This window comes from Aythya marila (assembly GCF_965140915.1).
Source record: "Aythya marila genome assembly, chromosome: 2".
Lineage (NCBI taxonomy): Eukaryota > Metazoa > Chordata > Aves > Anseriformes > Anatidae > Aythya > Aythya marila.
In genome coordinates, this window is record NC_139043.1 from 62,146,779 (window position 1) to 62,171,661 (window position 24,883).

The window sequence follows — 24,883 nt, forward strand, 5'->3', positions numbered from 1 at the left end:
TAAATAGGCTGGCTATTACTGCCATAAAGCTTTGTGGAATTAAGCCTATACAGGCTAAAATCTTAAGGTCACGGCCTCTTTAAGACAACTCATGTTGTGCTTTGAGCATCTCAGTCTACTTTTATAGACAATTAATACATTTGCAAAATATATTAATATGTTTGGAAGCTCCTGGAAACTCTGCACATTTTTCTTTCCACTCTAGGGATTTGATCTCTATTCTTAACACATTGTGTAAGTGCAATTTGTAGTGAATCTAGTGTATTACTGTATGCTTAATATTGCTTGCATGTTTTTTCCACCTTCTGAAATTCCTATTTCCCTTTTAAATTTCATTTAAATTCTTCCTTTTGTTTATTCCCTTCTTCAATGTGCACAGAAGTTATGCAGAGGAAGATAGAAATGTAAAGCTTGAAAAAAAGTCCCCAAAGGCAGAATAAGCCTATCATCTCAAACATTCCTGAAAGATAATTTTCCCAACTTATTCTAAAATGATGTTCAATAAAAGATGTCTCACAGAGCTTTTAAGTAGCTTTTTCTAGTGCTTTTTCCTGCTTAGAGCTAGAAAACTTTATTTTCTAATATCTACCTTATATCTAATATCTTTCTAATATTTATATGTTGATTCTCTGTAACTCCAGGGTTGTTTTCTGCTGTACTAGCCATCTTTTTGTTTGCACATTTAGTACCTGTGTCCTGAGAACTTTCCAGAATTCCTTCCTTCTTCAGTGCTGTTTTTGCGTTCGCATAGATGCTATAAAATGTGTAAGAAGTAAAACTGGCAAGAAGCTGATGCTGTTTTGAAGATCACTTTGTTACTGCAGAAGAACCCCTTAAATTTATGATGCCTTAGCACTAAGACTTCCATCTTTCCTGTAACTCTCTTAGAGACTTTAGTGCTTTAATCAGTTTATTTCTGCACATATTCTCTTTATAAATAATAGCAACAATGTAGTGACACTCTGAGGCTAGTCCACACAACAAAACAGTACTTTCTGTCCATAACAGTACTCTTCTTTAACAAAATCTGCACTTTCAATCTCTCTCAAAATGGAAGAAACCTTTTATAATTCAGCCACCTCTCTGTAAATACCAAGAGATGTTTCTGGATGCTTGAGAGTCTGTTACCATCTATAAACTATTTTATCAGTTGTTTTTGCCATCAGCACAGCTGTTAGAAAGAGTAACAGGCTCTTATTTGCTATTGAACCATGGATTATTCTCCATACTAAAAAGGCAGGATATAAAATGTTAAGAGTTTAAATATTGATCTGGTGGCCTTATAGTGCTTTTAGCTGAGCCCGCAGTAGTCTTTATGTTGGAAACCCATTGAACTGCCAACTACATAAATCATTGAATAGATACTGGAATCATTAGGTACGAGAATCCTCATTCTCAGTGATCCCTTGATAAAATAGCACAAAGGATAGAAATCATTGATTTTTTTATTTTATTTTTTATAAAAGAAATGGTGCTGCTGAATTAACAACATAGTTTTGGTTTGCTACAATATGCAATATTGAAAGTATAATCTTAGAAATAGAAAGCCTGTTGTGGTGAATGACTGTCTTTTCTTTCTGTAATAGTGGAATTGGTAATAACTGTCCATGTAAATGTTTCGGGAATTTTTGATAAAAGACATTATAACAAGTAAGTAAAAAATGCTAGTCATTAAATACAAGACACAGATCTGCTTCTAGACAGAAACTTTGCCAAAGGTTTATAGACTGTCAGTTTTGTAAAATTCTCAAGATGTTCAAGACTGCTAGGAACTTGATACCTTTTTGATTAGGAATGTTGCTTCCTTTACATTTGTCATGTAAAGTCATGTTGCATTTCATGCAGTGGAATCTCTTTACAATTAGCTTTTTCTTCTAGATGATCATAATACCAAACGGTACCTTTTGATATTTGCAGTAAAAAGCAGGCAACAAGATATGTAAATTTCCTTGTGTGTCCTTACCTGGCTTTGTGTAACACTCATCTTCTGTTCCTTTTGATTGTCTTTCAGCAACCCAGTGTAAACACGGTGCAGTTTATGATACCTGTGGTCCAGGATGTGTCAAAACATGTGACAACTGGAATGAGATTGGACCATGCAACAAGCCCTGCGTTGCAGGGTGCCACTGTCCAGCAAATCTAGTTCTTCACAAAGGAAGATGCATCAAGCCAGTCCTATGCCCGCAGCGATGACATTTGTTCTCTCTCAGCGGACACTAACGTGGGCGTCACTGACCCCCCTGATGCTCACAGCCAGTGAAGGACTACAGCTGTTTGTGTGCAGATTCTGCAATGTACACATCTACTCACAGAGTGTAAATATGGTCCTGTGTGTGTATTTATGTGTGTTTAGGTATACACACATGGCACCAACAAAGATAAATAAATGTATACTGTGTGTATGTAGATACACATATCTATACACAAGTGCCCTAAACATAATTACAACCCATATATTTATATATATGTACACACACAAATATACATCATTTCTATATATCATAGAAGGATGAAATATTATATGTATATTTTTTGCTATAAAGTTTATGTATTATTATTTCTAAAACCCTAATCTGTAAGTCATTGTATAAATAAACCAGGTGTTTTTAATATAATATAGTGGCATGAAAAGATTGGTTGACTTTACCATTGCATGAGTTTGTTGTTTCCAAGGAAACTTTTCTAGGGCCACAGCATTGCCAGACTGGATTAGTTTCAACACAGAACCTGAATTTACAGTTGTACAGAAAACACATTTCTCTGGGAATGGAGGATTTATCTAGGAATATTTCATACATACCTTAGAGCTGCATAGTGATTGGTGACAGTGCTTAATCACACAGAGAAAGCTAAGGATCGGCTCTTATGCTTTACTGAAATAACTGTGCAAAAGGATTTCCAAAACTGATTGGCCAAGTGCCAGCAGAGAGAGATTTCTTTCTGGAACACCACCAAGAGTCAAGGGCCAGATTTTCAAAAGTGTTCAACACCCAGCAGCCTGCTTTGAAAATTTGACCACTTCCCATTTCATATCCTAATACCCCGTCTATGGTGTTGTGCTTGGCAGTAGCTGTGAATACACAATAAGGAGCTTGAAGAAAATATTCATGCATGTTTTATCCCCTTTAGTTATTCTATCAGCATGGTTAAGAAAAAAGACAAATTCACCCTTTCAAAAAAAAACATTAGAGAATGTCAGATGCTAATTGGAGAACTGCAATTTATTTCCTTACTGGTCTTTTGCTTGAGGTTTACAAACATACGGGCTCTGTGAAGTTTGCATGACTTTTGAAGTCTCCCAGGGGAGAAGCAGTAATATGGGATTTCATTATAAACTGTTAAAAAAGCCATACAACTTTCTCAAGCCTGAAGAGGTGGGGGATCAGGGGGGTGTGGGGGGGGGGAGCAATTTTTCTTCTACTAGAAAACCTCTTGTAGAGCCTGATGGAATGTTCTCTTGAGATGATAGAAATCTGCGGACATCTGATTGAGGTTTATAATGAAGTAATATCCTCCCACACAGCTACTTTGATTATGCCTTACATTGAAATTGCACATTGTGATGCTTTGATCAATTTTCCCCTTTAATTCTTCGCCCTCCAGGAAGCTTTGCAGGGTCTGAGTTTGCAGTGAGTGTGTGGGTACAACACATTTTGGGTTATACAGCCTGTCTGCGATCCTGTCTTGGAGGAAGATGCTGAGTGAGCATGGGTACCATAGGCACCACACTGTTTAAAATGCTGTACCACCACAGTGTTAAAAAGAGCTGGGCAAATAATGCCAGGAGCATTCTACAGATGTTTGTCCAAATCTTGAATAAACTCAGCTTGCTCTTTTTATGTCCCTTTTGTGTTCGTTTTCTCGGAACAATCAAATAATTCAGTTTTACTGGCAGAGTGGGTTTCAAAGCCACATACACAAGTGCGCTGGGAAGCAGAATTGCAAATGTGCAGATTCTGTCAGAGCAGGAAACTGAGAGGGTTTTATGCAGCTCATGTGATAATTGAATAGCGAAGCTGAAGTTGAAAACAATTGCAATTGGTCCATGGAGTTAAAACATGAAATAGCAGTCATTAAAATAATCTAAAGCATCAGTTATACCACAGCATACGGCATTTAAACATCAGTTATACCACAGATATGGCATTTAAACTATTAAAAAGGTTGTTTGCCCAGCTCTAGGTTAGGATAGATTTTCACTACTGATTGATTTTCATTACTTACCGTGTTTCCAAAATAAAATTAAATAAATAAATAAATAAATAAATAAATAAATAAATAAATAAATAAATAAATAAATAAATAAATTGCATAGATGAACAGTGTATAGAGGTGTCCTTCCCTTTTCTTCTCCTGTTAGATGAAGGTGAGTGAAAGGTGAAGGGAGAACCCTCCAGCTCTCTCAGGCCACTGATTGCATTCAAGCAATGCTTAATTGCTGCCAGGTGAAGAGGTGACACAGACTCTCTGTAGGATGAATTCTTTATAAGTCCTAAAATGGTTCAGTTTGAAACCTGACCTACAGGTCACTGCAAAATGACTCATTCCTCAGTATAGCTTTTCTACATCTGCCTAATTAAGGGCAGCCCCCTGCTTTAGTGACGTGGACTGAGGAATAAAGTGGTTTTACCTCTAAGCTGTCTGATTGCGCCCTAGAGCTGTGCTGTAGAGATTTTTCCTCCAAATGCCGCAGTTATCGAGGCCATTGTGGAGCTATCATCTGCCCAGTTCTTGTGTATAATCTAAAGTAAAGGAGGTCTGCTTTTCTAGAGACTACCCCTACATTTCAACTTTGCATGGGCTTTATATCTGTGGCTACTCTGTGCTATTCATTGTATGGTTACAACTAAGCTATTCAGACCAGATCAGTTCCAGTTAGGGTTGTCTCACTCCACTCTCCTGTTTGACCTTTTTCCAGACTATTCAAAAGTCGAAAGTCTAGCCCAATAACATCAATAACAACATTACCATCAGCCTCAGAGAGTTTGGTTTGCAGCACATCTTCCTTCTTAGTGCAGCATTCTTTCTAATTCTGCTGTCTTGGCTCATGAAATATTACCCCAGGATGCTAGAGCTGGAAACTTCCTGTGTACAACTGGAGATTTATTTCTGACAAAATTCACTGATAATCCAATTTTAGTATGCTATGGCAATAATGTGGTAAATATGTGATTAAATGTGTTTTTTAGTAATATGATGTGGTGTATTTACCATACAAAACCGATTGTTTTTGTCTTGCTTGTACTTATGTCAATCTGTGCACATAACTTTTTGCCAATTCATTAAGGTGAAATATATTTGAAGGAGCAGATGTTCCAACCAAAGGGGGATCAAAAGGAAAGTCTGAGTCGCAGTGTTGCAATCCAGCGGATGGACTCAAGGAAAGACTTGGATCAATAGCTTTGCTGTTAACCTGCTGTGCATAAGCAGGGTTGCATAACCCTGACAAGTCATTTAATACTCTTTACTTCAGTGGGGAAATGAAGCATTTACGTTTATGCATCTTTTTTTACATTTGTAGATTGAAACTGTTCTGAAATGCTAAACCTCACTGGGAGGAATGTCAGCTGGTATTTTACCAATCTACCCAGGTCTGCTTTGGATCAGGTTGTCCGTATCTCCCATATCACTGTCACTTCGAAGTCAGCTTTCAGTTGGCATATATGGAGGTAGAATACATTTACTTCCCCCCTCATTTACTTTCAACTGAGTCTATTTTTATCATATATGTTGAAGTTTATAAACCATGAAGTCAAACCACAGCCAAGCAGAGCAATTTAAGGTGTAGCCCAAGACCCTGTAGGTACTCCTACATCTTCCAAGAACACCTTTCTTCCATGGAGTTAGTTATGCACTTGTAGCAAACAAAGAAGATTCCTATATCCTACCCAAATGTGAACCTATCCTTAAATCAAATAAATAGATTCTGGTAGATGATCTAAAGAAATAAGTTCTCTTTGGGAGCTTCTCTGCTTTGTTTGAACATAGGATTCAAATACACTGTGACACTGCTTAGCTTCTTACTGACAGAAGCTGACATTTTCAAAGTATGGGCTGATTCTGATCAACAGCCAAGAGTTACATTTTTTTTCCCCTTCATTAACAGTGGACAAGGTAACACCAGAGATAAGGGATATAAGAATAATAGTCCATGTATTTGCAGATGGACAGGGTGGAGAAGAAGATGCAGACAATTCAGCACTGAAGTAATGAGATGTTTCAGAAATTTCAGGAACAGTCACAACTAAGGGGGCATAATGCTTAGATTTCAGTACAAGAACTTTATTAAACAATAACTTTATTCATTATTTATTTATTATTTATTTGTTAATTATTTATTAAACAAGAACTTTATGCTATATGTGCTCATCAAATACTTGCGCTGCTATCCCTGATGTTTACCATTTTAGTAACCCCTCTGGTGAGAGAGACATTTCCACCTCGTTACAGAAACCTTTGCAGAACCACTGCTGAGTTTAAGAACAAAAGCCTAACTGCACTGCCGTGAATTCTTTACAGAAGAAAGAACTACAGAATTATTTCTCTCCCTATGTAGAGGTTGTCACACATATTACTATTTCTAGTTCAATCATCACTATGATACCTGAGCACCAAGCAGAGACTGTAACAACAGAACAAAGTTCTCCTATGAAGGCAAGGTAACTCGATTCCTGAAATGGCCAGGTGCTGTGCTTTGCTTGAATGAAGATGGTATGAATGAAGATGGTATGAATATGGTTCAATAATCTGAGGACATAAACAGGCAGGATGGCAGAATAAGGTTAAAGGCATATATAAAGGAAAAAGCAGTAATAGGATTTTTATTTATTTATTTATTTATTTATATTTTTATTTTTTAATGTGGATATTTTCTCTCTACATGGAAAGAACCAAACTGTGAATGTGTTCCCTGACAAAGGCAAAATATGTCCATGCTCCCCGAGCAAAAACAAAACTAAAAAGCCAAACCAACCATGGTGGAATCACATGTTGAGCTCTGAACAGAACAGATACATTTTTGCAGGTATATAAAACCATAATTAAAATAAAATTATGAGCTTCTATTCTAAATTTTACTCACAACCCCTAAATCACAGTAGAAAAAGTCACCTCAGTTAAGGAAAGGGATTTTATTTCCTGGGCTGAGAGCAGGCAAACATCTGCAGAATATGGTTCTCTTGCTTCCATGAGCGTAACAAATGTGTTTTGGTTTCCTCTTTGACATGTACTTTAGTGAGCACACAGCTATTCCCCGTCTACAACAGTCAGAACAAAGGATACAAATGCACTTTTATAACTAGTCTTACTCCTGGCTTTAAGATAGAATTGCAAGTTCTATTCAATATTAAGAGGGCACAACTTTTCTTTTTAACAATAATGTTTTTGCTAGGCAGCAATGCTGCCCAGCATCAAGCAGTATTTTAGAAAATCTAACCAATGTTAAAAACAAAATGTGGCATTTGCTATCTGCATGACTTTACCCTTTTCACTGCAAATTATGAGTTATATTAGACCTGCATATAGGAAGAAGTTGGATTTAATGGAGTTTGCGCACATGGGATGCAGTGGGTAGCACTGTCTAATTACCATTGTCTTTGATAGTCATGCATTTCCCCATGCGATACTTGTACCTGGGCATCAGTCTAATTTGGTTTTGCACATGAATGTGAAATGATGGGAATGGAGTAATTTCCTTCCCACACAGACCCACATTTTTTTCTTATCCACTGGTGAAGAACTGCTTCAAAGTGTGCTTCAGAGAGTGGTATGTGAACCTCATAATGGACAGCTAAGTAACCACCTGTACTGTACGTAGCAGTAATTTAGCCTTATACTCTGGCAGTAAGTGGTTGGTACTCTAATGACCCAATCTTTCAAAGCACTTAACTATGTGCTCAAACTTTGAATAACCACACTTGTTTCAACAGGGCAACATGCACGCTGACTTCTAACCACATGCTTAAATGGTTTGTTGGGTCAGGGCCAGAGAGTTCAGCATCTGGCAGGATAAAATCTTAAACCTTGTAGCATGATATTTCATATTTCTTCATCGTTTCTATATATAGATCTGTTTTATGTTCATGCTGATATCTACTCTTAGAACATCATAGAAGTTGGTGCTTTTTGGAGACTTTTTTATTGAGACTTCAGAAAATTGAAGGTTTTTTTTTCTTTTTTTTTTTTTCCATTTTTTTCCTACTGATTTCTGATGTCAATGCATAATTTCTTATGTTCTAATTTCCTATCCCATTTATTTCTTACTTTTGTTAAAAGAAAGAGAGATACCAGAATTTATTTCTTTTTCATTTTGCACAGCTGAAAGGAGGGAACAATTTCAGTGAGTTAACTGTTGCTAGCTATACTAGTTTTAAACTGGCTGAGATCATACTATCACCACCCTAGTTTTATTATTATGGAAGTAATCCACAATCCTGGTGTGGCTGCTTTCAATTATTACATTTCTAATTGCTTCTAATTTCTTCTAGTTCATTATCAATCTCAGATAGTACTGTGTTAGAGCAAAATCATCCATGTCCCAAATCAATATAAATATTTTGCTGCAAGAGCTCTTACTTTTGTAGATTATGATAAATAGTACTAAAAAATGATAAAGGAAGAGTGAATATAGAAACTGTTGAAAAAAAAAAAGAGGATTTGGGATTTATTATTATTATTTTTTTAAATTTAATTCAAGTATTTGTCTTCCTTGACGAGTGTCAAGTGGCTTCCAAAACCTATAGAAAACAATTGCCTGTTTTCTACAGGATATGAATCAAAACTCAGAAGCAGGTATGTACTACTGCAGTTTTACAGCTAAGATTTCATAATGCCTTGAACTCGAGAAATAAATGAGTAGCGTTTGGAACAAATTTCTTCTCCCATCTTAGATATCTTTGTTGTACAGTCCTGAGTTTCTTCATACTGATATGTATCAACAATGACTCTTGAGGAACCCATAGAATAATACTTCTGTCAAAAGAGAAGGGTTTTTTGTTTGTTTATTTTTATTGGGGGTGGGTGGTGTTGTTCATTGGGGTAGGATTTATTTGTTTATTTTTAATTATTTATTTTTTGTTTTGTTTTTGACTTCTTGTTCATCATAATTAACTGTTACCCTGCAAATGATCAAGGGAGAAGAAGCTGCAGGGAAAACTAGTGTGTTTCACATTATATTAGATGCTTGAAGCCATTAATGTTTGGATGGGTTACTTGAAATACTTTATATGTAATTTGTGGAGAATGTTCTGTGATGTCAAGAGCATCACTGAAGAATATTTATATTCTAATATTTAGAATTGCTTTGCTTACTCTTGCTAAATTTTTTAAAGGTTTCACATGGAACTAAAAAATCTATTTAAGATTTTACTAAATTTCTGAGTTTGGTACATCTCAGTTTATACCTCTTGAAATTAAAATTATTAGGTAGTTTAATGTATCTTCCAGAACTGTAAAACAGCAACTTTGAGATGGCTTTTTTTGAGTGTCTATACGCTCCTTGCTAGCATATTGTACTAATATAATTTTGTAAGAGTAGGATTGTGATGAATATGTTTGCAAAGACTTTATTTCATTATAAACTTAATATTTATTATCTTTATGCAGATAAAAACTGATGCCTGATAATTTCATAGCCATCAGTGAAAACAGCTGTCCTGATTTGCATGGTCTTACTCAGAAAAACAACAGCATCCATATGACTGATACTGCGTTCTCCAAGACCTGATCTTAAGTACTCTAATTTCCTGAGAGGGGAGGGAAGAGTGCAGAGTTATGTAGAGAGTTTGTCTGCAATTCCTCCTGTGATTTGGGAACTAGTAATTTGGGACCATTTGCTCTGGTGATGACTGGCTTATGTGATATCACTCAGCCAAGTTCCTTTACTGCTACTTGCCTCAGTTTTCCCTCTGGTGGAACAGAAACAATAATGGCTTACAAAATCACTGTGACTTTAGGAGCAATGAATTTGTTAGAAATACATTGATCCATACTTGAGCAAGGCTTCTGTTGATGTTCATTGGTCTACAGATCAGTCCTCACAGTAGTGAAGTACTTTATTTCTTGCAAAGAGGAGCCTGCCCTACTTTAAAATGGGTAAGTAACTTGTGAACCCAATAGGTCAGGGCTGAGAGCAGGCCTGGCTGAGGGCTGAGTGAAAAGATGACCTTCTTTGGATTTCTCTCTTCTCTCTCCTGGATTGAGATGGGGAGAGCATAGAAGGTAAGAGATTTAGGAGCTTGCTTGATTTTAAATTATAGGACTACTGGTGTTGTGTGTTTCATAGTTGCTGGACTCTCTGCTTAGTTTGTACTAAGTATATTGATGTAAAGGACAGGAAAGAAGCAGAATTTGCTCTAGCAGGGCACTTCTGAGAGTTAGGCTTCTCCAACTCTGCTTTGTTTGGTCAGCCTTTGCCTTGCACATCATGGTTGCAATCTTCCCTTTCCTGCTCTTGTGCAAATCATTCTGAATGCAATGGCTTCTAACACTCCTTCCTTCCTGCTCAAAGAGAACATCTGCTAAAAAGCCAAACACAGAAGCTGAGGGGAAAAAAATATGTAGTGGCTGTTTTTCATTTAAATGTTCCCCAGGTTTATTTACTCCTTTCAGGCTTTTCACTCAGTTCAGTCTAATAATTTGGGTACTTTTCTCCATTGCCTACAGTTCACTGTCGAAAGAGTTGTGATGGCCGGGAGTATTAGTGATAACTGATCTGATAATTAAACAATATTGAAAAACTAATATTGCCCATTTAGGATTTTGAACTGATGTGTAGCTTTTTGTTTTTGTCATTGAGTCCTGCAGTCACTGTACACTAAATTTGCCCTTGAAAGACAATGCTTTGTCTTTGGCTGCATTCATCCTGTGTTATTTAGTACATCTGGATTTCAGGCTCAACATAGATATTTTCCTGACTCCTTCCACTGTCCTGTTTTAGGATATGGTGTTTATTACAAAGTATGATTGTTAACTGTAATACAGTTCCTCTCCCAAGAGAAACTTGTGTTCTATCTGTAACTGTAGATAGATAATACAATTGGAGAACTATATAAATACAGTTTAAACATGATGGAGCTGCCATAATTTTTTTATAGTAGACAGCATTTCAATAATTTTAATTTGATTAAGAAGCTGGAAAAAGATTAGCATTTTTAGTTGCTATTTTCTGAATGTACAGCAGATGGTGCTTAACAAATATGTTTTAAAGCCAGTGTATGAAAACAGCCGAGACCAGCAATCTGAATTTTAGTCATGCTTCCTGGTCTTTTTAATTGAAAAAGCAGCAATTTGAACGGAAAGCCCCCAACAGGATTGACTTACTACAATATACACAACGTGCACAATGTTTGAAGGATGGGGATAAAACAACAGTTCTTCCAAAAGAGCCTCTAGTGTGCTACAAGGAACTATACATTTGGAAAGGACTTAGGCAATGGCAGGATTGTTTTTCTCTTGATTGTTGCCCTTTCCCTCCAGGCTCATCAAGGCTTACTTAACTAATGGGAAAGATCCAAACTCCCAAGTACTACTTGCCACATGGACAAAAGAAAAAGTGAAGAAAATCCTGTGATGGGACCCAGCCTGATGCTCCTGAATTCTTACTGGAGGAGCTGGAGGAGTATTTATTCATACACCTGCCAGTGAAATAAGTGGTGTTTTTTTGGTTTTTTTTTTTTTTTTTTTTTTGTCTCTGCTGGCACCAGCAGATTAGCCTGTGCTGTGGCTGTGGGCTGGGCAATCCTTTCCAAGTGTGGGTGGCACCTGTCTCATGACTAACCCAGAACTTGTGTCATTGTTTCTCCTCTTGGTATCTCATTAGCAAGATAAGCAAGGTGCTGCAACTCCAAGGTGCTATTTATGTTCTGCAGTGTCAAACCCTCAAGATGTATCTCTAATAAGGCAGCTGTCATTACATTTAAGCATAAGCTACCTTGAGCCAAGAGAATAATATGACAGCTTGCAATGAGTTAGGGTGCTAAAGAGAATTTACTGACATGCTTAGGAAGTTTTAACTAAGGTTTACTCTTTGAAGCCTTTTTTTTTTTTTTTTTTGAAAAGTTCTATTTCTTCTTACAAAAAAATGCATTTTTCTGTTTGTGATGAAAAGGCTCAAAATGGAGATGGAAAATGGCTATGCACAAATGCTGATAATGTACAAAGAGTAGAAATACAAACATTTACATCAGTCATTACTAGTTAGTTGTGTATCAATCCCAACATTGTCTGATCTCTTTTTTAACCTGAAGGGCACTTAGTCAGCTTACAGCAGACCGTGAACTGCAGAATGGCCATATAAAACTCATTAAGAAGACCTTTTAAGCCCGCATTATTGGCCTAAAATCTCTGGATTTGCACTGATGTGAAAGAGTGGAATGTCTTTAGATGCTCTACTTGGCTGCAAAATAGCTGGTCATACTATAGAGCTGCCACAAATTCAGGGTCAAAACTTGTCTCAGTGCTAATAGGGAATCAACTGGCTTTTTCTGGAAGCCCCAGGAGCAGAGAGGATGGGGTACCCATACATCTTAAGGTCATCTGTCCTCATCCTTGCCTGTGGCAGTTTTAAAGGCAAGCCAGCCCGATGCAGCTGCAGGCCTAGTGCTGGTGCTAATACTCCTTTAAGGAACTGAACATATGAATTGGATGCTTTTCCACCACATCTGCATGGGGATGCACATGATGACCTGCCAGTTGGACTTGGATGCAGGAGTCTCACATCTGCAGTAGATTTACTAGGATTCAAAAACTGAGTGATTTGAAATACGGGCCTGATCAGATTAACTTTGAAAACACACGGTGCCATGAGATGTTATGAATCATATCTACTATCCCAGATAGGGGAAAAAAACATCAGCTTTGCTGATTAAGCAAAGCCAGAGTTCAGGTTTGAGAGCAAAGGTGACTGGACCATTAATGATTCAGAGCCCCTGAGATGCAAGTGGAAAGCCTGCCACCAATTCAGCAAAGAGGCTGAGGATCCACTAGGACTATACAAGTGCAAGCTGTGCAAAGGGGCCCTTGTTTCTTGCTCTGGAGCTGAAGAGGGATTTCTGCTGCTAGCATCTCTGTGGCATATGACGGCATGATTGTTCACAGGCAGTGAGGAAATGATGTGGATTTATCTGAGATGTAGCCAAACAGAAATGGCAAAATTCTCTCTGAAACCACTGTAAAAACAGACAATTAAAGGAGCCTCTGTTCAATGATCCTAAGGACAGTTTTAGGAGTAAGCAGTTACAGCCAAGGTTGTTTGGAGCCTGTGTGTGAGCGAGTGTTAGTTTAACCACCATCTGCAGCTGCTGGCCCACTTTCTCCCTTTGTTTAACTTCCTATTCTCCACAGGCTGCTGCAAGCAGACCACGGCGCTGCTGAGGCAATAATCAATACTCCTCTAATTTCAACGCACTTGACACTGAGAAAGCAGAGTTTGATCTTGAACTTGTTGAAACAATCCGGGGCAACAGACTGGCTTGAGTTGCAGATCCATTATGATCATAAAGCAGTAAGAAAAAGATTCATTCACCATTTTAATGGTGAAGGTTATTTCTCCTTTCCCCCTAAAATCAGCATATCCCTTTCTGGTGTGGAGAATGATAGTGTTTCTTTACCTTGACTCTTCCCAAGGTAATAACTCTCACCTCGAGCCAAATTCCTCCTGCCTACTTCTGTCCCTACCACAACCTACAGCAAGCTGAACAGAAGCACAGACCTGGCTCTCTGAGGACCTGCTTCAAGGGATGGTGAGACTGAAGTAGCATTAGAAGGATCACCGAGTGAAGCCCTGATTAATCTGAAAGGAGCAAGCCTTACTGCTGTGTGTACCAGTAGCTGGTTAGAACCTGTGTTTTGAAAATTTCAGATCTGGGAGATCTGAAAGCTGCCATCAAGGGATGCTTATTCGGTGTCAGTTTCCAATGGAGGGGAAAAAATAATGAGGAGTTGAAAACTAAACTAAGTTAGCTTGCAGCAATATTTGTTGTCTAAAATAGGTCTCCTTGTCATGCCTGAGAAAGCATGATAAAGACACTGAGATGGGAACCTGCCTGGCTTCAGATAATAGGGTGTTCCTGGGAGCAGATGATATTGGGATACATCATTTAAAGATGTATGAGTTGCTCTTTACCTTTGGGTTTATCTCTACCACTGTGAACTGCAACAACAAAGCTGAATGAAAGTGACTTACATCAGTGAAGTTAAGCAAGTGTAAGTGCCTGCTGGCTTGGAGACATAAGAGTTTTTTATATTACATCAACCACTTTGACCGTTGAACTGGCTCTTGAGGTGTCCTTCAAGGCTGTGGGTGGCTGCTATTCAGTCTGCATCCAAGCTCTGCTCTCACTGAAATGGACAGGTATGCCACACATTCAGAGAGAACAGAAAGGCAATTACACATCTTTTTTTTTACTGTCAATTGGATCAGCAGAAAGCACCTTCCCAAGGCATGGAGCAGGATGATTAAAGTCTGAGCAGGAACTCTCCAGTGAAATGGCAGCAAGGATGGAGAGGGAGCATTGATTTTATTGAAGTTGTGTGTGAAAGGAATCAGAAAGCAGGCAAACAGCAGGACATGGTATTGTGAAAGTGAGACTGGAAGGGGATAAGAAAAGCTTGTGGTGCCTGGGGCTTCTTGGAAGGAAGACTTTATCCATGCAGAACTCTGTTTATAAAAGCCATACTTTTCCCTGTCTTTGTACATAAACTAGATTACCTTATCAAAAACAATAAGTCCTTATTGCAGACAAACAAACATGACCCACATAATCAATTTCTAAGAAACAAAGCTTCATGTTGTGCCTAATAGCTTAAGGACTAACACTTAAGGAAAAAAGACAGGTATTGTCTGGTATTGGATGCTCAGTTCCAGCTTATGGAATTTATTTGTGGTATAGCTCCAGAGCAATACTAGAAGCCATACCAGCTGGCATAACATGACAGTTGTTCAGTTCCTTTCATTATAAACCAGCAAACCATTTAGGGCACCGCCTACACCTTGTAAATACACCTGACCTGTTGAAATGATAGTCTTCTCCCTGCAGGAGCACACTGGTCAGGATTCATTAGAAGAACAACATTTACAGAGCTCTGGTCCCACCTAGCTTGGTAGTCCTTGAAAGCACAGGGTTTCCTTTCACAGGCCCTAATGCTCACCTTCTTTTGTATGGTCTCTCATCACCTCCCACTGCTGTGGCCTTCTATTTGGGGTTTAATGGCCCCATCTTGAGAGGATGAGCATGGAAAACTTCTAGGTAGCTCACAGTTCTATGTTCTCACAGCTCAGTTCTATGAGCTCACAGTTCTATGAGCTCACAGCTCACGTCAATGCTACAGAACTGTGTCTGCTGTAGGTAGAGATGACAGCTTTACACCAGTGGTTTATGAAAAGACTATGAAGAAATTTTTCCAGACCCTCTCCTTCATGATTGCCATCAGTATGGCAATGAACAGGGTGCTCACTAAAACCTTTATTTTTACATAGAAAAGACCTTCCCCTCATTTTTTAAGAAAAAAGTTGTTAGCCAAATGTTTGCTCAAATCAGCATTACTTCCGTAGATCTGTATCAACTCCTTTTGACATATCCTAGATTAGGAGAAGCATTCATTCAGAGGTAAGCAGATATGAATCTCTTTAAACTAGCCCAAAAAGCAGAGCCACATCTGAACACTGCTCTGATGAGAACTCAATGGGAAAATCTAGCTTAGACTGTGGCAGGATTGACTGCAGTCTTAATAGGCGGCTCTGGATCAGAAACAGGAACTGTAAATCCAGCTCCAAAGCTTGCGCTTCTTTTTAATGCCTGGCTGCTATTACCACAGACAAACAAAGCACAGACCCCAGATTCTTCTTAAGGCTGATCTCTTTATTAACTTTTCAGTTCTAAATAAATAGATTCTGCAAGTTCTTGTGTTGTGATACTTCCCAGCAGCCACACTCAATTATTCTAACTTGTTAGCTGATAGTCTAGAAAGCAAATCAGCCTCAACTGAAAGATGGGACAACAGACTTTTCACAATTAGGGGTGAATCCGTGACATTTCTGAAGTATGTTACAAGCAATGACTGAATGCTATGACAACTCTGAATGTTCATCTCCAGTGAATAACAATGTTATCAGGGTGATGTGAAATACTGACTATAAATGCATTATAAATGTTTTCCCCTCTGTAATTGCATGGACAAGATTAACTGAAACTCTATATGCAGCTATAATTTTGTGATAGTTTGTAACTATACTTTATGGAAGTTGTAATAAATTACCTATACTAGCAATAAATAAATCAGAATAATTTTTATTTGGACTGTTAAGAAGCCAATAATACATTTCTAAAAAGCTATATACACTGTTTATGGCATTTAAAACAAGTAAAAATATTGTTTTGGTTATTTTGAAGGTAAGTAGCAACTCTGCAGTCATTCTTTGCAAATTGTTTTCATTAGCTGTAAGTAATCTACATAGATTTTCACACCTGTACATTTAATTGTAAAGAAAGTTTGAATAGAGTAGATCAAAAGTGCATATTGAGAAAACTGGTATGGCATGAATTTTGTTTTAAGGATACTTATACCATTAGCTAAAAAAAAAGGAAAAGGAAAAAAGATTCAGATGGGTAACTTTGAAGACTGTATTTATGTGAACTGCCTTCACTAGCTGCAAATAACTACAGACTTTGCTCTGAATGATAAAAGGCGATTTGAATTCTTTGTAAACCAGCTAGTTCTCACAAAGTAGTGACGGTTGGAGGGGGGGGGGGGGGGGGGGGGGGGCGGAACTGTAAAACCTAACAGATTGAAGTGTAACTTTTGTTTTGTGGAGGTCTTTGTCCACGAGAAATGAGTGAAGAACGGATTTTGCTTAGAAGGTAGTAAGGTTGGGATCTATTTTGGAGTTTGTACCCGTAGCTAAAAAAGGAGTGTAAACCTCTTTTCTTTGAGGCCTGTCCGGCAAACACGGCCACAACTCAAGCAGTAGCGCTTCTCAGTTTGGCAGGCATTTCACTTCAGGCTTTGCTCCCAGCAGAATGGCAAACGCTACGTGCAACATAGCAAGCCAGAACCACACTCCTCCTTGGCGCTCCTCAGGCTGTGACTACAAACACAGGCAGACGGCGCAGTCACGTCCCTATAACCTCCGACGGGGTGTGCAGTTTCTCATCTCCTTGACATAGCTGGTGCCCATGTCCACGAGCTGCACACTGTTGCACTCTGAGCCCTGTGCTTTGGCCATCTTTCCTTGAGGTGCCACCCCGGCATGCAGGTGAGGCACCAGGCAAGCTTTCACGGTGTGCTCTGCGCAGTGAGGCTTCAGCACGGTTCCAAGGCACCCAATGCCCTGAAGCATCCCACCGAGCCGGACCCAGGTCACCCTCCAGAGAACACCAAGCTTGCCGGGGGCTCTCATCGCGAGTGCTGCAGGGCGAAGGCACACTTCTTGTAGGCGGCGTAGAGTAGCAGGATGGCGCGCAGCATCCTGCGGCACATGGCGGCGGCCAGCCGCGCCTCGGCCTCCCGCAGCCCGCAGGGCCCCGGCTGCCGCGGGGCCACCACCCGGCAGAAGGCCGAGCGCTCCGACACCCGCAGCGAACCCCTCCAGCGCGGCGGCTGCGCCGTCACCGGCCGCCCGAAGACGGCGTCGAGGCCCCGCAGCCTCACAGCCTGCGGCCGCCGCATCGCCGCCCCGCGACCCCACAGCCCGCCCGCCACCGCCACCGCCCCCCCCGGCGGCAGCCCGCCCCCGCGGAAGGGGTGCGCCGAAATGGCGGCGGGCGGCGGGGCGGGCGGCGGGGCGCCCCGCAGCCAGCGCAGCGCCTCCTCCAGGGGCGAGTGGGGCGCCCACAGCTGGTAACCGCCCGCCATGCGCCGCCCGCCGGGCCGCGGCCGTTGGCTGGGGGCGCCCGGCGGTGTCCTGCCCCCATGGCGCTGTGCTGTCCCCGGGCAGGGCTCGGTGTGCTCCCCCTCACACGACCATGTCCCCACAGTCCTTGTCTCTGGCTGTTGTGCTGTCTCTGTCAAACATGACTAACCAGGCCCACCTCCACCTGCGGATCTGATAATGCGTCCTCACTGCTTGCTTAAAATCCCTCCACCGTGTTAAGTTTAAACACCTTTATTTGAAGGTGCTTTTGAGAAAATAGCAAAGCCTTCCGTACCCAAATTTTCAGTCGTGGTGAATGTCTCAAAAATTCAGAGTACAACAAATAACTCAGCCTCCTCCTCAATCAATAGGAGCGCATTTCCCATGTATTTACTGCCCTGACAGCCTGATTTTCCATCTGTCTTTGCTGTCATCAGGATTTGAAATTCTCAGTTTAAGTAGGAGCTGCACAGGGGAGAAGACTGAGCTTCTTTCTAGACAAACATTTTTATTTGCAATTTTAGTTTTGGAGTGCTTTCACCAGCAGTTGTAAATCTGCCTGCTACGGCACGTTTTCATTTTCCTTCAGCTTGGGGTCACCGCAAATATATATCGCGATGCAAGTTGCAGGATGTGCTTCTCCTCGAGGGGGAAAAGGTTGAGTTTTACAGATGGACAAATTTTGCCTAAGTGCTTCTGTACAGACGGAGGAATGTTACAGCATTTCAATAGGACCAATTTTATTTTCAGTCAAAAGCCTCCAGCAAGGAGGGCTGAAGCATGCTATGAACAGCAAGGTGGCTGAAATAAAAGAAAAAGCTTGCCTTGAGTGGCAAATAAACTCACAAAGAATAACTAAAGAAACTTCTCAGTGGTAAATTGCTGAACTTTGCTGTAGTTAGCTTAATGTTTTGAGTCGTGGCTGACTTGCCTATCATTGTAAACAAAATGTTCCTTATAAATGGTTCCAATTTGATACAAAGCTGTTGGAAGGCATACATATGAAGTACAGTGGAAAATGTAACAAGTGTTCCTTAGAAATACCAAAGAAAATACATATCAAAACAGACATCACAGTTACAAGAACACAAGAAATTCACAATCTGGAATTGCAGTTTGTTTTATTTGTGATCGGCAAAAAAGGATCCAGCATGGCCCATTTAACTTAGTGCAGCATAAATTTTCCTTTTGGATTAATTTCTCTGGGAATAGTTTTTTTAATTCACTCTAGCATCTGTGATTTGCATTAATATATGCAAAGCATTGTAACAGCCATACTCCTTCCAAAATCAAATCTCTTCAAAATTAAATGCTCCGTTTTTCTAAAGGGAATTATCTTTTGTTTAAAAAAATCCCTAAACATGAAACTTTTTTTTTTTTTTTTTTTTTTTTAACTCACATACTGAGGGCATAGTGCTCTAGTTTTCACAGCAAAATGCACAAAGCATTTAGGCATAACGATTTAAAGGGTTTAATTTTGCCTATTATTAAACTGCTAAATTCCTTCGCAATATACACATGTATGCTGGTTACACTGGAGTGTCTCCATCCGGTACTAAAAGCACACCCATGAGTGTGTGTATATATGTGCATGCCATATATATACACACACATACGTACATATATACACATACATGTTTTCTACCTACTCTGTGTAAGAGGCAGATTGTGATATTATTTCCTTTAATGAATCAGATTTTCAATCCTGAGTTTACTACTCAGGCCTTTTATTTAGCACAATTTTCTACTTATTCAGTGAGAGCTTTGCTTCGTTACAGTCTGAATATAAAATTGATGAAATCTTCACCTTTTGTTTCTGAGTTAATTCTAGGTGACCGATTCGTTTCTTACAGACATCAGGGTCCTGGAAGTCCATGTTCTGTCTCACTGTTGTTGATATCCAGAAATCTTTTCATCGTGCATCCTGGTTGTTTGGAAACCCTTCCAGGTCACCTGATTTTAGATGTCAGCATACACTCAGATTGTACCTTGCTGCAAATTCCCAAATCATGGGGAATTAGAAAGTAATAAATCAAAGATCTGGTGGAAACTGTGCCTCACTTCCATTTTGTCTCTTTGGGATTTATTTTTTTTTTCCTGTCTTGAATGTGTCTTTATTGTATAGGTATCTTTAAATAGTCCGTAGAATGGCCATTTGGAAAGACAAAAAGTATATTTGAGCCTGTATCACTTTTCTTTACATCTTTCTGATTGTTCAGATACTTTGATTTCTGTGACTCAAGGCCTCAGGTTTATCATAGCATTTCCCACACTTTGCTTCATAAAAGAACCCCATGGCCTGTAATTAATGAGATGCTATAATTGTAACCACTTTGCTCATGAAACTGCTCTATTTTTACTTGGCTCTTGACATTCAAACTTGCTAACATGCTGACGTATATTTTTTACGCCATTTTACTAACAGCATCTTGACCATTCAGGCTAAATAGCATGTACACTTCCCTAGCTTGGATGAATGCTGTTTAGGGAGAAAAAAAAAAAATATCTTAATCGCCTTTCAGGTTTTCTTTGTTATTATTAGGGTACCGGGGCTTTTTTTTCAGTCAGTTTGATTGGAAGTTTAAATATATTGCTCTTTTGGCATTGTTGTTGCTGGCACTCCATGGCAGCAACCAGGCTGATTCTTCACCCCAGTATCCCAGGTGAGCACAGCAGTGCCTTGCTCATACAGGTGAGAGTGACCCTGCAAAGACAGAACCATGCTGCAATTCCAGAGCTGAAAGGTCCCAAACCAGTGATTTCTCTCATTCCTGGCTCAAAGTAACAGGATTTGAAAAGCACTAGTACAAAAGGGCAACAGTTTTCATGTCTTTCAGCAATGAATTGTAGCTCTTGAAAAGTAATCAAAACTCAGAGCTGGGTGTTATGGTAATTGTCTGATGACTAATGAAGGACAAATGCCTCGATAATTAAAGACTGAAAGGCTCTGGGTTAGATTTTAGAAACATCATTCACTCCTGTGATTTTTTTCCTTCTGTTTGCTTACTCAATTTATCTTTTAATGGTTCATTTTAATCTCTGTTTTGCCATTTTACCTATAGTTTTTATATAACGTAAACATGTGCAGCAATTTTCTTCAACGGTTTATGGTAAGTTGTCTCTTCCTCTTGTATGCTTGACTGTTTGCTGTGTAGGCTCATCAGCTTTCAAAAACAGAAATTGTATGTTTTTACATACTAATTTTGGTATCTTCCCATTTTTCATTATCAGATAAACTGGATGGTCTTTTCTCTAGGGGTGGCTGGAAAAAAAAAGAGATTGTGTTTGAAATTGTGGCTGAGACAGACACATTATCAGCTGACTTGGAATGAAGATAATACCTCTATTTGGAGTTTTGTCATCTTGTTTTTTTTGTTGTTGTTGTTGTTTGTTTGTTTTTTGTTTGTTTGTTTGTTTTTGTTTGTTTGTTTGTTTTTTAAAAAAGGAAGTGTAATGGAGCTTTGAGTGCCAATGTCCTCTTAGAGGTTTATTTATAATGGGCCTATGACTCATACACTATTAAAAGTCCTTAAAGGTAAGCAGGTGGGTGCTAGGTAAGCAAAGACTGTAGCAGCAGCAGCAGCCCAGAGAAAATGAGATTGTTTCTTGATCAGCTATTTCAGAGACATTTTTTTGTTCTCAAAATTTCAAGAGATCTATCTAAAGATATTAGGGTCACACAAACAAACTTCTTCAGTGAATTGCTTCAGTTTTGAGTGAGATAATGCTGTGCTAACACTGAAACATAGACAATCACAGGTATGTTCTTAACATGGCTATTTTCTTAAAAAATAGCCTGTAATTCTTCCTGTTCTAAAAGCATATCCTGAACCCTGTTAAACTGAGCATCTTTTAGAGATGTCATTATAAACTGTTCAATCAGCTTGAAGTGTTTTCAGGAGAACTTTGGTCTAAGCCATAGTTTTACAAAACACATGAAGAATGCAAAATATTCATTAATAACTGTTTTCCATTGCTTCATCTGGTAGTGATTTACATGCACAAGTCTCTGTTCATGGCATGCTTTTCTAATTCTTTTGCCATTTGGAGAGGGGAGAATAGTTTAAATGCCATTGCAATTAGAAGGTGTGTAAAATGACCATACAAATCAGCACTGTTAGGAGTTTTAGTTTTGTGTCACTTTTGTCATCATTTGCTTCAATTAGGATACCCACTAGAGGGAGTAGTGATAATGTTTTAAAGCTGAAGAAGCTGAACAAATAGTGCTCGTAATATTTGGGTGGATCTGGGGCACTGGGCCTGGGTTCCTGCCTCTCCTGAATGCCCTATTCCCTGCTAAGTGATGAGCCAAGTGTTCCACAAGACGCCTTCGCAGTGCTCTGGAAACATTCTGGATAAATAGTTTTGAAGAATGGCTAATGCTTCCTTTCTAACTTGCATAACAGCATTGTTGAAAGACTACTACATGGGGGAGGAGGGGAGGACCATTTTAAATGATAAAATGAACCTTAGCAGCTTTTTTTTTTTTTTTTTTTTTTTTTGATAAAATGGATATGCAATCGTATTGTCCTTCTGATCATCAGAAGCAGTATTTTAAGCTGAACTTTGCATTTAAAATTATGTTGGCTTTTTAATTAATTTATTTATTTTCTCCAGGATTAAAAGAGTTTGTAGTTAGGAGGAATAAAATATATTTCAGGAAAAATATTTATTCTCTTTTGAACTGAATTTTCTGTCATACAGCTAGATGTTACTATGTTGTAGATAAAATAAAAGCTAGGAAGCTTACAAAGATTTTGTAGACTGATGAAGGGACATAGGTGTTACAATGCTCGAGTATTTATGATGGTTACATGTGCATTCAGCCCTGTGCTAAAACTGATGGTCCATTGTGGGGTACATACACTCGGTTAGAAATGACCAAACAGGAGCTGTAAAAACTAGGGCACTGAATAGGAAGCACTTAGCAGAGGCAGTGCTGATGGGACAGCATGTAAGTAGCTTTTCACAATGCTTCTCTCTCTCTTTCTCTCTCCGTCTTTTTTTTTTTTTTTTTTTTTTTTTTTTTTTTGTCAAAAGCCTCATTAGTCTTTTGAGAAGAGTTGTTTTTACATACCAAATTTTACTTCACTCCTCCACTTCCTTCCACTCCCTCCATCTTTTGGTAGTTGTGTGAAGTGTAAACATTATGTACCCACATCAATTGGAGTATTTTCTGCTCTGTTTTTCTCTTTTTTATAATTCCTCCCCTCTGAAATATGATTTTATTTGTATATTGCTGAGCTTGAGTAATAGCGATAAATGATTTTGCAGGACAGACGTTTATACTTTTTTGGCTGTTCTTTTACAGCTAGCAGACAGGGGGAACAGTAAGTAGTGATTTACTAATGTGGAACAATCTCTTTAACCTGTTTAAATCATTACTTTAGCATCTTGTCTTCTGATAGCCTTCAAAAGGAGATAGGCACTTCAAAGAGGCTGGTCATTTCAAAGCATACACGAGAATATTATGTATAAACACATAGCTGATTTTTTTTTTTTTTTTTTTTAAGGTAGAAATGTTTTTTTGTTTTAGTAGCTGGTTGATTTTCTAACACAGGAAATGATCAAATCTTCAAAAGCCTTCAGTTCAAACTTAAACGAGCTGCTAAAAGTTTGAATAGTTACCTCAGTTCTTCTTGTCCTTTCTCCTATTTCATCTGTCCCATTCTTCATTGCCATCTTCTAATTTAGTGCTTTGCAGAGAATCCTATTTTGTAACCTGTTCAAAAGCCGAAACACTCCCTTCCTTTTTTTTTTTTTTTTTTTTTTTTTTCCCTACAATTTTGTAAGGGATAAATATGGACTAGTCAGAGGGCCTGTGCAGCATTGCAGTGTCATATAAAAGCCCATATTGGCACGGACCTCTGCAAGTTGTATAGTCCAAGCTTTTGTTGAAAGCAGGGCCTTAAATCGCATTATCCAAGGTCCTATAAATTCTTGATACTTCTATCAATGGATATCCCATAGGATAACCTATTTTAAAAAAATATATTTTTTTTTCTAATGGTACAATATTTTTCTTTGTCTGTGTTGACTTTCTTCTGAAGCCATTTGCACCCATTGCTCCTTTTCTGTCACCTTGCATCCTTTTGAAGGGAGTTCCCGCATCTCCACTGTAATTATATTTTAGATACTGCAAAACTCTGGTGAGATCCTCTTTAGCTTTGACTTCTTTAGTCTAAAAATAAATAAATAAATAAATCCAGTTCTTTTCATCTTTCTTCATCTGTGAAGTTCTCCAAACCTCTCATCTTGCTTGCCCCTGAGTGGATCCTCTCCAGTTTTTTCAGTGTCTCCCTCAAACTGTGGAGACCAGAGGTAGACCCAGTATTACAGATGTGGCCTAATGCATGCTAAATGACTGGCATGATCACAGCCCCTGCTCTGCTGGCTCTGCTCTTGTGAGCACTTGCCAGCATTTAGGCATAGTTATAATTTGAAGACATGGGGGGGGGGGGGGGGGCGGAAATCACTGCCAGGAATTGATTATGTGCCCAGAACAGTCCTGATAAGTGAAAACTGAATTTAAAAAAAGGATCTCATAACTGAACATATGCTTTTGCAACTAAATCTAAATTTTGACACAAAAAGTGAAGTATTCTAGAATTAAATGGCATAATCGTGTTAAAATGGAAGTGTTACTTTTGGCACAGCTCTTAAAGGGGAACAAGAGAAATTGAATTTATATCACTGTCCTGCTTTTGTCAGTAACTGTTCCCTTACTGTAAATACAGTCTGGGTTGAAGGGCCTGTAATCTGTGTGTCAGCTCTGTATTTTGTCAGAATTACTGTATCTGTTTTTTGTGGGGGTAGTAAATTTGGTGTGTCCTCGTTACAGGCTGAGCATGCCTTGTGAAGCTCAATGAATGGTACATGTACCAAAAATATAGGGTGCTGTTAAAGTGTGGCATCTTGAAATATCTACCATTTAAATAGCAGCTAGATAGCCTGGCTATTCTCAAATTTCTTTTAGTCCAGCTGATGTGTGTAGGCAGCAAGCAGGCTGTGGTATGGCCAGATGGCATCTGACTC

General features: G+C 39.0%; 2 protein-coding genes across 3 annotated transcripts in view; one reads left to right on the forward strand and one right to left on the reverse strand.

The window, feature by feature from the left end:
• The window catches only part of BMPER (BMP binding endothelial regulator), a 155,398-nt gene extending 152,293 nt beyond the window's left edge, over positions 1-3,105 (forward strand). Inside the window, exon 15 of one of the 2 annotated variants that reach the window (XM_082752317.1) lies at positions 2,012-3,105. In XM_082752317.1, the coding sequence (XP_082608443.1) occupies positions 2,012-2,193 (182 nt within the window). In that variant the 3' untranslated portion in view covers positions 2,194-3,105. The remainder of the gene's footprint in view (positions 1-2,011) is intronic. The other variant, XM_082752318.1, reaches the window with a different exon arrangement.
• Positions 3,106-17,388: 14,283 nt separating this feature from the next.
• FANCD2OS (FANCD2 opposite strand) lies at positions 17,389-17,850 on the reverse strand (the record flags this gene model as incomplete). Its single annotated transcript, XM_082754801.1, has 1 exon — positions 17,389-17,850. The coding sequence occupies one exon, from the start codon at positions 17,848-17,850 to the stop codon at positions 17,392-17,394; it is 459 nt and encodes a 152-aa protein (XP_082610927.1). The 3' UTR covers positions 17,389-17,391.
• Between the last annotated feature and the right edge of the window lie 7,033 nt (positions 17,851-24,883).